Source organism: Dermochelys coriacea, chromosome 2 (assembly GCF_009764565.3).
Source record: "Dermochelys coriacea isolate rDerCor1 chromosome 2, rDerCor1.pri.v4, whole genome shotgun sequence".
NCBI lineage: Eukaryota > Metazoa > Chordata > Testudines > Dermochelyidae > Dermochelys > Dermochelys coriacea.
The window spans coordinates 69547647-69565247 of record NC_050069.1 but is presented as its reverse complement, the minus strand read 5'-3'; the positions used below and the strand labels follow the sequence as shown (position 1 = coordinate 69565247).

The 17601-nt window shown below is 39.0% G+C and overlaps 1 protein-coding gene across 1 annotated transcript in view; it reads left to right on the top strand.

Annotated features, from left to right (window-relative positions):
• TGS1 (trimethylguanosine synthase 1) overlaps positions 1 to 14327 on the top strand; it is a 47950-nt gene extending 33623 nt beyond the window's left edge. Inside the window, 1 exon segment of the mRNA XM_038391796.2 lies at positions 14007 to 14327. Within this exon segment, the coding sequence (XP_038247724.1) occupies positions 14007 to 14123 (117 nt within the window). The 3' untranslated portion in view covers positions 14124 to 14327.
• Positions 14328 to 17601: the final 3274 nt, after the last annotated feature.

Genomic DNA, 17601 nt, shown 5'->3' with positions numbered 1-17601 from the left:
GCCCTCCCATAATTTCCCACAACTGTGAAAATTTAAAATGGATAACAATAAAAGCTAAAAATAATGTGTCCGTTATTTTTAAAAATTGAATTCTACCAAGGCCATTTGTGTGACATCTGTAATTAGGAAACACTGGTGTGTATATATACTACTGTATCCCTTGATAACCTTTCATAATCTTGTTGCTGTTCAAAAAAAGAAAAAGGAGAAAAATGCAAGAACAGATGTTTGACATTATATTTGTAGAAATGGAAAATGCTTCACTTCTCTCTCTTACCATTTGGGAAGGTTATCTTCCATATATGCATGTAGAATTAATACTCCTTATCAAATCTTCTCCATGTGCTGGCCAATGTAGTAAACATACTTACCCTAGATAGCTATTTGGAGCCTACTGCCCTAGTAGATGGCAGGCAGAAGCTTCCAATATAAGCAGTATCACAGCATGAAACAAGAAGCAGGAGAGGAAGTACAAAAAAGCTCAAAGGGAATCTTTGTGTAGGATCGCTCATTTGATGAATGAGAGTGGTCAGTTCTTCAGTGCCCTAGCACTGTCACACGTTGACACTGTCTGCCGTGTTAGCCATGCACAAGACTGTAGAGTATTAAAACATCTGGAGGCTGAAAGAGGCAGATTAATGAAATAAGATGAAATGCATGGGCGGCTGGTGACTCGACTGTTGGGGGAGGCTAGCCCCCGGCCCCTCCCTTTGTGCCCAAGGTCCCGCCCCATCCCTCCCCATCTGCCCCTCTCTTCTGCCCTTCCCTGTGTTGCAGGATCCCAGAGCACCCCTCACTGCGGCCCCCAGCACTGGGCAGCCAGGGGTCAAGGCCCTAGTCCTGGTGCGCTGGGCAACAGTGCTCTGGGCCCTGCCTACGATACCCACTGCCCATGGTGAAATGTTACTTTTGAGGAGAATAAAGATGGGGAAAACAAATAGTTGTGTTGGGGAAACTCTGATTTGGACGTTTTAAACAATATTGGGTGACTAGATTGTCTGACCTTCTAGGTTTGCAAAGAAAACTTTAAAAAGCTAAGTTTGATTCATACAAATTCTTTAGACTTTTTTTTTTTAAGATTTGTGTTTTCCAGAGTCAGAAAAAGGTGTGGTATTAATTTGGTAGCTCTCATATTATTTTATAATAATAATTTAGGCATTTAGGTGCCAAAATTTCTTTTGAGAATAGAAGTTAGGCTCCTAAATCACTTAGGAGTTGCAACACTAAGTGCCCCAGCGCCTAAATACTTCTAAAAATCTGGGCCGTAGCCCCTAGTTTAGACAGTGTACTACACCTTCAAAAGCATTTTATGTGTCTATAAAGAAGAAAAGGAATACTTTTGGCACCTTAGAGACTAACAAATTTATTTGAGTATAAGCTTTCGTGAGCTACAGCTCACTTCATCGGATGAATGCATCCGATGAGGTGAGCTGTAGCTCACAAAAGCTTATGCTCAAATAAATTTGTTAGTCTCTAAGGTGCCAAAAGTACTCCTTTTCTTTTTTGCGAATACAGACTAACACAGCTGCTGCTCTGAAACCTGTTATATGTGTCTATAGTCAACCTTAGGGAAGAGCTGATACGCTTTTCCCCCGGTCTATAGTCAAGTGTTTGGGCCTTGTGTACAGACAAATTGCACTGATTGAACTAAGTAGATTTTAGTTAAATTTGATTTAGTTAAAGGTGCAAACCCCTGGGCAAATGTACTTTTTCTGATGTATCCAGTTTTAAACCTATATAGCTTACACCTGTAAACTTATCAATGCAACCTAAACCAATACAAACCAGGTGTAACCATGGTGCAACTTTTCCTATGTCTACACGGTGGGGGGAAAGGGGTGTTTTTCTTTTTACAACTAGATAGCCGTGTTGCTGGAAAAGCCTAGTACAGATAAGGCAAGTGGTAAGTTTATTTTGCTCTAGTTGGTCAGGTTGAGCTCCAGGCTCATTTCTAGGATTCATCTTGACCAGCTACACTGAGGTAAAACTGACACTTTCCTTTTCTATACTAGCTTTGTGTTTAATAAAAAAAAACCCCAAATCCGTAGAGTGTAGTGTCGATGGGACTGCCTTTGTGTGCCAAGTAGGCCTTAGTGGTAAAACCCTTTGCCTTAAATTTGGGGCTTGTCTATACTATTGCTTAAGTTGATGTGTGAAAAAGCCACCCCTCTGAGCGACGTAAGTGGACTTAAAGCGGCATCCACACTGCACTCTGTCGACAGGAGATGCTTTCCCACTGATCACTTCCATCTCTCATTGAGGTGCAGTAATTATGCCTAGGGCTCTGTGTCTTGTCCTGGAGGTTGCGGAAGTCACGGATTCCATGACTTTTGCAGGGGCCAGTGTGGCTGATCCCAGGGCACAGCCACACCAGCCGCTGCTCTGGCGGCCCCCGACAGCGGTCCCGGGGTAGCCAGATCATCCGCGGTCCCCAGCTGGCTGGAACAGCTGTAGTCTACTGGCCCTGGCAGCTGGTGCCACTGGCCCTGCCCACCCCCCTGCAGCCATGCCCCACTCCCTGCAGCAGCCGCCCAGCGCACTCCATCCCAAGATTTAATCACAGGTGTTTTTAGTCTAAGTCATGGACAGGTCACGGGCTGTGAATTTTTGTTTATTGCCCATGACCTGTCCATGACTTAGACTAAAAACACCTGTAACTAAATCATAGCCTTAATTATGCCGACAGGAGAGCACTCTCCCATTGGCATAGCGTGTCTTCCCCAGACACGCTACAGTGGAGTACACTAGCCCTAGGTAAGGAGCAATTTATCAAATTGTTTCTCTTCAGTTCATTCTTCTATCTCTAGAGGGAGCAATATTAATAAAATATGGGGAAAAGTGTTAAGGAAATTTACAAGAAACTGTTTTGCTTTTTTAAAATCCCATCAAATTTACCTGCCTATGATTGTGATCTTTTGTTACAAGAATAATTTTTCATGTGTTGCATTTTTAGGTCAAATTGAAGATGAACAGCCCCAGTAAAATATGAAAGACCTGTTTTTAACTTTTTAAATAAAAGATTCTAGTGATGCTAATTATAAATCTTAATTTCCTTGTTTTTAAGCATTCTTTTAGGACTGTCGATTAATCACAGTTAACTTATACGATTAACTCAAAAGAATTAATCGCAGTTTTAATTGCACTGTTAAACAGTAGAATACCAATTGAAATTTATTAAATATTGTGGATGTTTTTCTGCCCTTTTATATATATTGTATTCTATGTTGCAACTGATATCAAAGAGTATATTATTTTTATTACAAATATTTGCACTGTAAAAATGATAAAATAAATATTTTTCAATTCAGACAAGTACCGTAATGCAATATCTTTGTCCTGAAAGTGCAGCTTACAAATGTAAATATTTTTTGTTACATAACTGCACTCAAAACCAAAACAATGTAAAACTTCAGAGTCTACAAGTGACTGAACTTCTTGAGGGACAATTGTATGTCCCCTGCTCTGTTTTACCCACATTCTATATGTTTCATGTTATAGCAGTCTTGAATGATGACCCAGTACATGTTGTTCATTTTAAGAACGCTGTCACTGTAGATTTGACAAACACAAAGAAGGTACCAAGGTGAGATTTCTAAAGATAGCTACAGCACTCGACCCAAGGTTTAAGAATCTTCCATATCTGAGAGGGATGAAGTGTGGAGCATGCTTTCAGAAGTCTGAAAAGAACAACACTCCAATGTAGAAACTACAGAACCTGAACCACCAAAAAAGAAAATCAGTCTTCTGCTGATGGCATCTGACTCAGATAATGAAAATGAACATGCGTCAGTCTGCACTGCTTTGGATGGTAATCGAGCAGGACAGCATGGACGCATGTTCCCAGGAATGGTGGTTGAAGCATGAAGGGACATATGAATCTTTAGCGCATGTGGCACATAAATATCTTGTGATGCCAGCTAAAACAGTGCCAAGAGAATGCCTGTTCTCACTTTCAGGAGACATTGTAAACAAAAAGCGGGCAGCATTATCTCCTGCAAATGTAAACACACTTGTTTGTCTGAGCAATTGGCTGAACTTCAGGAAGAAGGACTGAGTGAACTTGTAGGCTCTAAAGTTTTTTACATTGTTTTATTTTTGAATGCAGGTTTTTTTTGTACATAATTCTACATTTTAAAATTTAACTTTCATGATAAAGAGATTGCGCTATAGGTGAATTGAAAAAAATAATAGTTTTGTTTTTTTACAGTGCAAATACTTGTAATCAGAAATAAATATAAAGTGAGCACTCTACACTTTGTATTCTGTGTGGTAATTGAAATCAATATATTTGAAAATGTAGAAAACATCCAAAAATATTTAAATAAATGGTATTCTATTATTGTTTAACAGCACGATTAATCGCGATTAATTTTTTTAATTGTTTGGCAGCCCTACACTCTGTATGTGTGAAATACTTCATGGTGCTGAATCTCCTTGCATCACGATTTTAATGCACCGAGTATATTTTCTCTTTTAAAAAAAAAAAAAAAATCCAGAACTAGTATTTTCAAAGTATCAAAACTATCAATCAAACAATTTAACAAGGCTTGGATTGAGAGATCACTTTAATTGGCTGCTAGTTGTACATTTACATACCATAGCACAAAATTTCACCTGGAAAAACTCTTCCGGAGAAGCAGGTTTAAAGAAAAGGATTACAGTCACAGCTTCAAAGAGACTTCCTTGTTCTCTTTAGATGTTTGTTTTACAGTTTCCAAAATCAAGCACAGTGGAAACTCTGTGAACATTCAGATAGTTGAAGAACCCCACTGACTTCTCCTGGTGACTTGTTCACTTACAAAGTTTTTTCAAACCAAGTAGTAAAACCATCAGGATCAGGGAGCAGAACTTGCCCCTAAAGTAGTAGTGCTGGCTCTTTTCATAGCTTGCTTTTTCTTTAGGGGATTTTGCTACTCTCTCTCCTGAAATGTTGCAACCTTTTATACTTGCTGAGAAAGAGCATATTGTTGTGCATGTTGTACTTGTGGGGGAATTCTGTGCCAAAAAATTAAAAATTCTGCACACTATATTTGAAAATTCTGCATATTGTATTTGTGAAAATAACACAATATAATTATGCCAGTTATAATTATTTTGGTTATTTATTTCAAAATATCAGTCCACAAGCATGTCTGTACCAGAATCTTCTTTTTTTTGTCTGCATTGTTAATTTTTTTGACAAACTGATTCCTTATTATGCATATTAATATAGAACTTTGTACAATTAATTTAAAAAAATGCCCTCCTCATATGTTCAATTGAGATCCTGCATGTGATACCTCTGATTAAAACTGTAGGATTTTTAACCTGGCAAAAAGAAAGAGAATTGGAATAGCTTAATAAAACAATGGGAGAACACCTAGTGCAAATCATCCACAGTTGGTAAAATTTGGTTTTCCAATTCAAGTATCAACTTACTTAATATGATTTTTTTTTTTACCAGCCTACCCAATGTTGATAGAGGCTAATTACCAAGAAACTTGTGAAATTTGGATTATCACTAGCCACTCTGACCCTGGTTAATTAGCTTCCATGGTACTGTATTCTGAGCACTTGAGTATCCTATTTTTAATTTTAAAAATAATCAAATCACAACAAGGTCAGTAGTTATGAATGAATATTTACTTTAGAAAAAACTTTTTTTTTCCTTTTAGCAAAAAGACAGTTTATAATAAGTGTTACCATGAATTGTCCTTATTTCTTAACATGGTCTCTTTTCAGTTCTGTAAATAGGGCATGCAATTATAAAACAATTAAAAATAACTGTTACAGAGTGCCCTTAGTCCAGTAAACAATTTTCACAGGTTAAAAACAATTGGGTCAAGTTTTGTAAGAGTATTTATTTTTGGGAGCCTCTGTTTTTTGGGTGCTCAGCTTGAGATCTTGAAATCTGATTTTCAGAAAGTGCTAAGCATCCGCCTTCTGAAAATTGGGTCCCTTTAAGGCAAATGTTCTCCAACTGTGCCCCGTCAGAGGTAGAGTGGAATATATTCTGGGGGGGAGGAGCGTGAGAAGTGTTGGCGGGGAACGTATGGTACACATTTTACCCAAAGCAATGAATAATTAACAAAGCTGATTCGTCCAAACATATCAGGTCCTCAGATGGTGCTATGCATTTGACTCTAGATGGGCTGTGCATTTTGATGGATTTCTGTTAAGCTTGCACAGCATTATACAAAGTTGTCACCATCTATATGTTAAGCTGTTTGCTAGGATGTAGTGTGAACATTTAATCCTAAGTATCGACGGCCATCGTAATTTTGCTTTTCCTCTTATTACAATCGATTGTTGGCTCTGTTTGAATTAATGCCTTACTGTTTTTAATATTTAGTGAGAGTTGCGTGTTGATTTTTTGTTTTATCTGTATATGTATTTATGTAGTGGGGGGATAAACTATTACAGACACAAAGAAGGGGGGAATTTGAGAACCACTGCTTTAAGGTGTTTCAAATTGGGTACCCAAAATCACTAGTCCCTTTGGAAAATCTTGGTCTCAGTATACAATAATTAACCTGCTGTAAATTGTCTCCCTATCACTGGATTTTATTCAACCAACTCTACATTATTTCAGCAAAGGTGATTGCAATCTGTAACTATCAAGACTAATGACAATTCTGGGTTAACAACCATGAAAGCACCCTTGTTATTCCCAACAAGCAAACTTTCATTGGCCGTCTAAAGTAATCGGCACTGATTCTTTTCAACATGAAAATGTTACAGGGGTGGGAGAAGGAGCAGGATTCTTTTCAGAAAGTATCAGTAATAATGATTTCCCATTTTGCCCTTCTTTGTTACAAAAGGTGAGGGTGAAGGTAGCCTCAAAGCAGTGTACGAATTTTATGTTAAACCATTACATTGTTTCACAGTGCTCTCTATTAGAGCTGTTTAGTTGGTAGTTAGAAGATAAGTTTTCTCAGTATTCGTCTATTAGGATTTAGTATCTTCAGAAAAAAACATATAGTCTAAAAGGGAATAATGGGGTCTGTGGGTTTTGCCCATCTGTGACAGGGCCACGCTCTGGCCTGATGCCCCAGAAATTGAACTACGCTCTCTTCTTGTATGTAGGCTGCATTTTTATTCTAAACTCATTCACCAGCCCCAGTACAGTGCAACATCACAGTTTTAACCTCTGTTTCTTTCATCCCTTCTTTGCTAGGGCCCTAAAAGGAGAGGAGGTCTCCCTTTCTCTAAGGAGTGCCTTCATTCCAGGCTCAGCTAGTCATGTCCTCCTCCCCCCGCATAAAACTTCCTCCTTGGCTTTTATCAGGTTGTTCAGGTCTAATTGTTAAAGTCTAATTAGTTCCTTACCTCCCTAGCCTCTCCTTCTGATTAGCTAATTATTCAATCAGCAATTACTGGGGGAACCAATTGAGGCTACAGTGATCAGAGTGCTGACCCACCTGTCACATCTCAGTACTCTGTCACACGACCAAGTCAGTCTTAATTGGCTTTGAGTGCACTGCTTCGAATAATGCAGAGTCTACACTCACACTGCGTTGACCAAAGTAGGTTGACCATGGTTCTGTGCTGTTCAGGGAGGTGCTTTCACCGTCTCTCTGTCATGGGATGCTTATGTCAGCTGGAGACACATTTTGAACATAGACACATGCATAAATAGGTTGATACTAGGTGATTTACATTGACCTAACTTTGTAGTGCAGAACAGGCCTAGATCTCCCAATCTTATTACTCAAGTATTTTCACTTAAAATAGTTACTTTGATATTAAACCATACGGAGCAGGGACTGTCTTCTTGTTCTATGTTTGTACAGTACCTAGCACAAATGGGGTCTTCATCTATAATTGGGGGCCCTGGGTGCTATGTTAATACAAATAATATATAATAATTAGGTGGTGAACTCTGGAGTTACACTCTGTAAGTGATTGACATTATGATCAATCATGTTAGGTCTAGAAACAATATTTTTTATGAAACGTTTTTCAAAGATTAGAGTATATTCATCTACATCCTGAGAGGCTTCTTACTTGGTTTGAAAAAATAAAATTAGGTGGCTTGTTCTCTTTCAAAAGCAGCAGGGTGCTTTGCACAAATTTTCAGTCGAGGTCTTTCACCTTTATGTTATTATCCTAATAAGCCAAATCAATCAAGATAGTATTGAGCTTCTATTTGATATGTTAAGACTAGGCAATACAGGATATAGTGGTATTGTTAAAACCTTTCCAGTAACTCTACAAATAAAATAGCTTACTATTGTTCAAACAAAAAGGAAACTAGTAAAAACTAATTTGAGAATCAAAGTGGGTTCCAGACAGACAAATATTTATGTAAATCAAGTAAACGTGTGGTTTCAGAGGGGAAAATACGTCTATGTTAAATTGTAAGGCCAGAATGTGACTCTTTCCTGGGGTTCTGAAGGGTTTCTCGTATGTTGCCTTTTTGCTGATGATTCATGTTGTTCACTAAAGATCTTCTGAAGCTTCTTAACTTGCTATTCGCTATTTACATTGTAAGATATTTGCACCAGCAGTTTATCAGTAAATACTGAAGTAACTAAAAAACAGTGGTGTAAAATATTCATCAAGAGCAGGGTGGACTTTTGCTTTTAAGCATGAAGAGAGCCTATTTTAATGTCTATATCAGTGGCTTCCCAATGCACTTTTAACAGAACTTTGGCTTCCATAAACTGAAACGTATTTTTTTTCTATTAAGGAGAAAGGTCTTTTCCTGTTAGTTGCCACAAAAACATTCATCAAAATTTATTCTCTTCAGCTGACTTTTTTTTTTTTTTTTTTTTTTTTTTTTTTTTGGTACAGCATTTTAGTTTACTATTACAGAAGAAAAGGAGCAGTGCTACTTCTGGTTTTTTGGGTAACATCTAATGACTTTCTTACTTGTGCTTTAGCTTTTAGCACTTAAGCAAATCTCATTTCTCTTTAACTCTGTTTTATAAAAAGTATTAAACGTCACAAGCAATTGGATAAGGTGACGAAAAATGAACACAAGAGACTTTACTGGAAGTGGAACTATTAATTGCTGACTTGTTGGCCAAATGAATCATAATTATGTAAAGCTGACAAAGCCAACAAAATACTCAAGTTTGGAATAATAACCAGAACAGCATAACAAAAGTTGTCAGGATGATGGTTTATAAAATGGCTGCAGGTAAGTTATTACTCAGCGGCTGCACGGGAGTTCCCTCTAAATTTAAGGAAAAGATTTAGGCAAACTGCCCAGGGATGTCAGCTAAAGACTTGTGTAAAATAAAATCCAATTCTGTTTCATTAAACATGCAGTGAAAGCAGGATTTCTTTTACAAGCATAAGCCAAGACTGTAGCTGTCCACAACATTTCAATCCACATTTTCCATGCCAACATTAACGTTTAAAGCATGAAATATCGAATTCTAGGCATGCACCCTCTGCATTTTTTCATAGAATATTTTTCCATGGAGTTTAAGTTTAGAAAGGATCATCAGATCATTTTGTCTGACCACCAGTATATCACAAGCTATTATATTTCCTCCACATACCCCTATATTAAGCCCAAAGGCTTTTCTTAGAATAAGGCATTTCAGTCCTCAGGATACTAAACTGGCAGAGAACAGGACAGACTAAAGTATCACCAATGCTTGAGGCCCCTGTAATGACAGGAAATTTATTAGGTGAGATATGTCTGCATGATCCCAGTGGCCAACCACACTCCACAATTCAGGGGAAGGAGGAGAAACTCCCAAGGGCCCTGCTAGTCCTTCCCAACCTAAATCTGGCAATCAGTATGTGAGCAAGACGCACCATCCAGGCATCTAGAAAGAGAAATTTCTGAACCACCTCCAGAGCACTGGTCCATCCAAATGGTGTCCTGTCTTCAGCTGTGGCCAATCTCTGATGCATCAGAGGAAGGGGAGAACAAATAAACCCAGAACACACCTAGCCAATTATGCGTTGGAGAAAAAAATTCCTTCCTGACCCTGCAGACAACCAGCTGAAGCCTGAAGCATGAAATTTGATTATAGTCTATCTCATGACGTACAAGACATAGAAAAGAATATCGTGGCGTTTAACCCAGCTTTCAGATGTTGTATGACATGCATTTCTATCTCTGAAGCCTTGTGAGGAGTTGGTCCTTAAAACTGTTGCTGATCCCCTTTGGTTAGCAATGCTTTTTAGACAAGGTCCAAGACTAAGACATAGCAAAGTCTGACCCTCTGACCTATATAGAGAAATATTTCTTATAACTTCCCTTCCGAATAGTTAAAGGAAAAGAGTGAGAGACAGTGAGATTTTATGTTAATTTGAATGTGCTGTGATTGGCACAGTAGAAGAACTTAGATTCATAGATTTTGCCAGGTAACTATACTTACTGTACTTTGCTTTTAAAATGTGTCTCATCTATAAAAAAGACTCAGGTGCTCTAGTATTTAATGAAGACTCAAGACAAAATAGAAAGAATCACAAGATCAGTTCTGGATTTCAAACTTGCTAAATTTCAAGGTGCTTGGATCTGAGATTTTGGTTTGGGCTCATCTCAGTTTTTAAATAACACCAGAGTTTTGAGGGGTTTTCGTACATTGTTGTCATTCTTCATTGGGTCTTTAAAATATTTACATGAAAAATGCTCCCTGCAAGGATAGTGAGTAATTGGAACTTCATTGTGTTCTGTGTAAAGCCCAAAGCAGGCTTAAAGAATTTTAAAAGAATATTAAAGAATATTATCTTTCCTTAGCAGGTTAGGATTTTTGTTAGTTTCTAGGTTGTTAGAATATTAATTTTAATTTGCTATCTACATATTGTATAAAGTGACATGGCTGCCATAGCACTGTTGTAAGATTGTTGTAAAATGGCAATGTGAGCAATCAAAGAAGTTAGGCATTTTGGGGGAGTCTATGCATCGTAAATCCAGCTAGTGGAGGAAATTGATGCCTAGATTAGCAGCTTTAAGGAATTTAGGTCTGAAGAAAGTACGAGAAAAAGAAGAGGACAGAGTAACATTCCATGCTGGATCATGTACTCTCAGCATATATAGTAAGTTTGCACATTATCTTAATTGCTAACCTAAAAAGAGCCATAATTTTTAATCATTAGCTAAGATAATGTAGCTATCCAGATCTACTTTCCTGCTCATATTTCCTTTTTCACATCACATTATATTATATTTAAAATGTAACTAGAGTAGAAAGGAGAAATGTCAAAAAATTGTTTTTTTTAAATAATTTTACTAAGAATCATGGGAGGGGCATGTTGATATTTCTAAGAATAATGGGAGACGAAAGAACAGAATGTTTTGAAATAACCAAGGGGGGAATAGGGATTGAGGGAGGCAGTGATTGCAGTTTTTAAAAGCATTTGTCAATTAGTGTGTAGTTAGTCTTGTGTAATGCTGGGTATTTGGGGTTTTTTTTCTCCCTATAAGTGTCAGGGTTCATTGAACCCTGCTGATTTAGAATTGCCAGCAAGTATCTTGTACATCATTAGATCTCCAGTAATTTGTACATGAACATAATTGGAAAATGTTCTTAGATTTTTTTTCCTGCACTCAGGTTGTTCCCTATGAGTCGGCAGCACCTCTGTACTGAATTCTGTTTGTTTCTCTGGACCTCCCCTCAACAAAAAGAAAGTTGAGGAATTAGCATAGAGTGTAGATGAGCAGGCAACCTGTATAGTTCATGACATTCTGGAATCTTGAGACTTTTATACTACATTTTGTTTAATTTCCCTATATTGTTTATACTTGTATATTTAATTGGCTTCAAGGAATCTTGTCACACTTTGTTTAAAGTATTTTTAGTGATTGACTGAAATTGTGACTATACTCATCCTGGATCTAATACTATGAAACCATAAATAGCCACACACACTGTAATTGTTCAAATGTGCTTCAGTACATGCTGCCTTTCTTCAATGCCTATGTCCTGCCTTTCAGCTAAGTCCGACATTTTATTTTTCTTTATTTAGTTGTGTAGTTTCCATTTGGTTTATTAGGAATCTGGAAAAATTAAGGAAATCAGTCCATTCTTTATCAGACATTTTGATTAAATGCTTCTGTTGTTTAGTAGGAATTCATTAGTCATGCACAGAAACATTTCATGCTGCAAATTCTATTCCTAGTGTGCTGAAATTTATATTGAAATGCCTTTTTGCTGGCATTGTGTAGGTACCTGCTCTCATACTGAGCAGTCTTGTCCAAAATATTGATGTAATAACTTAAACAAATCTAATTACAAAACATATGTATTCCAACAATTTTGAAGGGGGTGATTATTGCTTTTTCTTAAACAGAATTCTTAAAGAAGAGTAGCACAAAACTAACATCATTAAATTTGTTTTGTCCTTAGATGTTAACAACTTTGCCATTAAAACTTCAAGTAAGAAAAAATAAGTCAGAACATTTAACATTCCTGACCACTTGCCAAATTCAGATTCTTGTGCTATTTATAAATACCTCAGTCAGCTTCTGTTTTTTTGCCTAAAGTGTTAGGTTGCATTTTGACAAGAACAGTGTTTTTTCTTATTAACATTAAACTGTGGGATGAAAAAGCTTTTAATGCTTTTGTTTTTGTCTGCTGCTGTAAGTAAGAAAATAAGTATGTTTCAGATTAATACGTGATAATTATTGATTTGCATAAAAAAGTTCAAAGTAGAATTTAAATTAATGTTATTTCCTCTCTATTACAGTAGCTGGTTTTTTACTAATACAAAAATAAGAGGAAGTTCAGCATGTTTAAATATAAACTCATGTATAAGTCTCAAAGGAGTTTAGAAGAGGTAACAGTGCATACTTAACTTTGCATTTTAGCAGTTGCTGCCATGGACTTCTTGGTCTAAAGGTCAGTTAAAATTACTGCAGGCTTGTAGTTCATGACCTTAAAATTTTAGTCAGCATAGAATCACTTTGTACGTTTGCTTTCTTGGGAGCAATTTGAATGTAAAACTGATGCAAAGACAACAAAGTGTATCAATTTATCACATTGGGTGCCACCCAGTCGTTTAACAGCTGCAGACAGACTGCAGCACATGCATGGAACCACATTGAAATCAAGAAGGCCCTGCATCCACACAACTGCCTGCCTATACACATTGCCAGATCAGGGCCTTCAAGGGTACCTTTTCTTTTTTTCTTTAAAGATACTTTTTCAGTTACCTTCCCTATATTTTTTCTTTCCTTCTTGTGGTAGTCCATCACATGTACAGCTGTATAAACAAGTATTTCCTATTGCTCACAGTTGGCACAGTGGTACTGCATACTGTAAATATGAAGTAGGAAGAACACAATTACTGAATGCTCTCTTTGCTACTGTCCTGTAAATATTGCTTTAAAATTAGTGGAGCATTAAGGATGTTCAAAGCAGAGTAACTGAACATCAGTAGATTCAGAAGACGTTTTGCCATTAATTTCACTGAGGCCAGGATTTCTATCTGGAACATTTAGCAGCATTTAGTTTGCTAACTGTTTTATTCTAAACATTGTATGAGACTTAAAAAAAAAAGTGTCTAGTCAAGGGTTTTTTTGTGACACATTTTTCTCATCCCATATTTTTTCTTGAGCAGTCAACTCCTGTGCAATCTTTCATCCTTTCCTTGATTAAAATTTAGCTCTCATAATCTACAAAATTTATGGCATTTTGGTGCCTTCCTGTTGCTGTTTGCTGCAATTGAGATGGGTGAACTGCAGTGCTCTCAAAACTGAGGGTCCTGTACCCCAGTATTAACATTTCTGGTAACCACTTTTAAATAACACTGAAGTGTGAAACAATAGCAAGCATTTTTCCACATATGTAGTCCTACTGTTTTAATAGCTACTAAGGGGGAATATTTTTCAGAGGCACAAATGGCACATAGACACTAATCAGCCATTTGTTTGTTTGTTTGTTTGTTTGTTTACATGTTTAAAGAGGGATTTTTCACTGTTACCAAGGAGTGTGTCCCCGTTTTAATAGTAGCAAAGAAAACACTTCTGATTATGTTTGGTTATGTGGAGATGAATGAAAGATGTGTTTTGAAATTGCTTGTTTTTCTGGGAGTAGACTATTTCTTTTTATTCTTTTTAGGTTGCTTCCTTGGCTGGACCAGGAGGGCAAGTTGAAATAGAACAAAATTTTCTCAATAATAAGTTGAAGACAATAACTGTTTATTTTGGTGACCTAATCAGACGAGATGTATCCTGAACTCAGTGCATATATACCTAAGTAAGAAATGGATCACGGTGTTCTAGACTTCCTAATAATATAGACTTGATTTCCCTTTGTCTCTAATTGATGGCTTTGGTTAAATTTCTTCTGTTTAATTTTTTTCTCTTTCCTTTTTTTGTTTAGAGAAATATGTTTTCATCCTGTTCATTGCAAATATGTCAAAATACTTTTATAATAAGATTTTCGACATTGATGTATTTCTTTAATTAAAATAACAAAATGAAACTTTAGTAGTTTTTCATTACCAAAGATCTTATTGTAAATCTAGGGAAAGCTGCCTTCAGGATGATGCATGTCACAATACCAGTCTAAGAGGAGTTCAAGGCTCTGTTCAAATATGCATGCAGAACCTAAATTATATTTTATAATAGGTATTTTTGTGTTTATCAATTTTCCAGCCCTGCATAATATTCAAAACAAATTGAGAGAGATCTAGTACCTAGTACAAACTAATTCCAGAAACAAATAATGAAAATGCAGTTTCTCTGAAAAAATAAAGAATTTATAAAGATCTATGGTCCATGCTTAAATAATTAAACAGAATAAGCTACTATATGGGAAAACCTACCAAAGACTTACCAAAGTCAGAGTTAAGCGGCTCTCAGTTCAGCTGGAAAACATTTATGTGGTCATTGTTCATCACCATAGGGTCCACAGACCTGTTATAAGGGGTACTTCAGCCTGCGTGCGGCTTGTGGGCAGGACCAGACTTGTCAGTCCCAGTCCAATAGCCTTCCCCCGAATTCCCTCCAGTCTATTTGCCTTCCCAATAACCAGTTATTCACCCAGCCCTCACAGGTGCAGAACCTTTCTGAAGGAAATTTGAAACTTTATTTCAAATTTCTAATTAACAGTGTGACTTACGGATGTGTCTGATTCCCAGTCGTGTCCCAGGGCTGCGTTTGCTTTCTGGGAAAACTGCCCCCTAACTCGGCTTCCCCTTCTGAGGTGTTTGCAGTGGCTGTGGCCCCTGCAGGCTTCAGAGAGAAAAGCCATAAGCACAAGGAAAGCTCTGTGTCTTACTCCCTCTTTTATTGAATGTCTCATTGGGGAACTCAGCTGGCTCTGTGGGCAGAATGTGGTCCCAAGCCAGGTAGGGTTGGCTTGGCCTCCTTGCCCTGGGAAGGGAAAGAGGCAAGCAGGATTGGAAATGAACTGGTTCCAGGGCAAACAACCCCCCTCACCCATCTCTGAGGGGAGAGAATCTAGAAGGGCAGTGTGCCAGATGGAAGATTGCACCTGAGTCCCTATAGACCACATCAGCAGCCACATTCTGTGGAGCTCAGCCATACTCCCGCTTCCCTCAGGCTGTAGATGGAGGGCACTGGACACCGCATGGGACGCTGCCAATGCCAGGAAGTGTGGTAAGGGGTCTTTGGGCCGAGCTCTCTATCCTTGCTACCACTTCTATATCAGACCTCCAGGATCTATATTGATATACCTAACTGAGGCCTCTAGGGGAAACGCAGACCCATGTGGCCCCCGTACAGTAGAAAGGGGTAGAATCTCTGATGAGTTGATTCTTGAACACCAGTATCTTCCCTGAAAGATCCCAAGGGGACCTTGTTGGGGAGAAAAGACAACAAATCCAGCTTCTTTCAGGGCAGGGGATTGTCATCCATTTATTTTTTTAAAGGAATGTCTGAGCCAAATGTTGCTTCTCTCTCAGAAGCAGGATCATAGGGACTGTGACACACAAGCCCATTTGTGTTCACTACTCTGTGTCTGCAACTCTTGTCAGGCCCAACATACTCACTACACATGCCACACTGTTGTCATCATCTATATCTAAAAAGATGTCATGTAAGGCAGTGGTTCTTAACCCAGGAGAGAACTCAGGACTGGGAGGGTGTTGGTGTCACTCTGCAAGCTGGTGGACGTCGGGGTGAGGCCATTTTGCTGTGTGCACACTGCTGGTGTCAGGGCTCTGAACCAAAGCTGTGCAGCACAGAGGAACCCAGGGTTCCACAGAAGACAGTGGCAAAACCCCTTCGTGGTCTGGGTTGAACCCCAGGATGTCACAGGAACAAATTCCAGAAAGACTAAATCAATGCTGGTTCCTTTGTTCACCTTCATGTAGTGCAACATGGTAGATAATTCTCCATGAATAGTCCCCCTGCTCACTTTAGAGTGCAGTATGGCAGATTAACAGAGAGAAGACTAAGCAAGAGATCTGTGCTAATTCCACTGGGTTCACAAGATTAGCTGTGTATAGTACATCAATAGATTGTCCGCAGGTAACACTAGTCAGTGCTAGGGGAATTTTGGATAGCTATTGCAAAAAGCTTTATAGCTAAAATAAATAAAGAGAGAAAACCCCAGTTAAGTCTAGTCTACACTAGCAATAGGAGCATATCTTGGTGTCTCTGAAAAGAAGGGGGAGCTAAGAGGTTGCCAGAAATATGAATATTAGCAAGCAAAAGTTGCAGAGAAGAAACACCAGTGTACTAAAGTTAGGATCAAACCCAGCAAATTAAGATTACTCAATAAGGTCAAAAGCTTTCTCTTCCAGAGGAAGTGCAGCTGCTGAAGGAGACATTTTTACACAATACAGATAACATTACTGAAAGTGCTTGTACCATTAGTTTGTTTCTTAAATCAATCTAATCACTGAATATTAAATGTTATCGCTGTGTGATGGGGTGGCTGCCCCTCACTGGTATGTAAGGGGTTCAAGCCACTCTGCGGAGGCTGTGCAGGAGGCAGCCAATAAGGAAAACGCTTGTAATGCCAGCCAATTAGGAGAAGGTTTACTGAAGGAGTCAGTCAGGGCCAGGCTGGCCCATATAAGAAGGGGCTACTGAGCAAAGCGGAGCTTTGAGGGAGGAGGACGGGCTGCTCAGAGGGCTGGAGCTCCATGGACAGGGCAGCGCTGGGCAGGGTCAGCAGGGTATCAGAAAGCTCCAGGTTGATGGCTGCCAGACTGAGGCCCTGACACAAGGGCAGAGGAGCTGCTAGGGCTGTGGGGGGAAGTGGCTCAGGGAAGGAGACAGTGGAGTTGGAGGAGGGGCAGTACTTGGCAGCTGGCTATGGAGTCCCTGGGTCAGGACCCGGACTAGTTGTTGGGCTCGGGCCCCATTTCTCCCCCCCCAGCCCGCCCGGCCATTGAGGAGAGTGGCCAGTGCATGGACTGCAGTCTGCCGCTGCGGTGAGTGGCTAGAACCTGAACTGCAGATTGCCACTGAGGCAAGTGGTTGGGCTGAGGCTTGTAGGTCTCCCGGAGGGGGGGAAGAACTGAGTGGGAAACAGCCGGAGGGCTGTGTCCAGAAAAGGACAACATGGTCTGGGGAGTGACATGGGTCCTGGATGAGAGAGAGGAGTGACAACGGGCAAGACACCACCAGAGGAGGGCGCACTGGCAACCCCGAGCCAATTCCCAGGACGACCAGCAGGAGAATCCACTGTGGTGAGTCAACCCAGTTACACACTGCCTATTTTAGATATGAAACTAAGA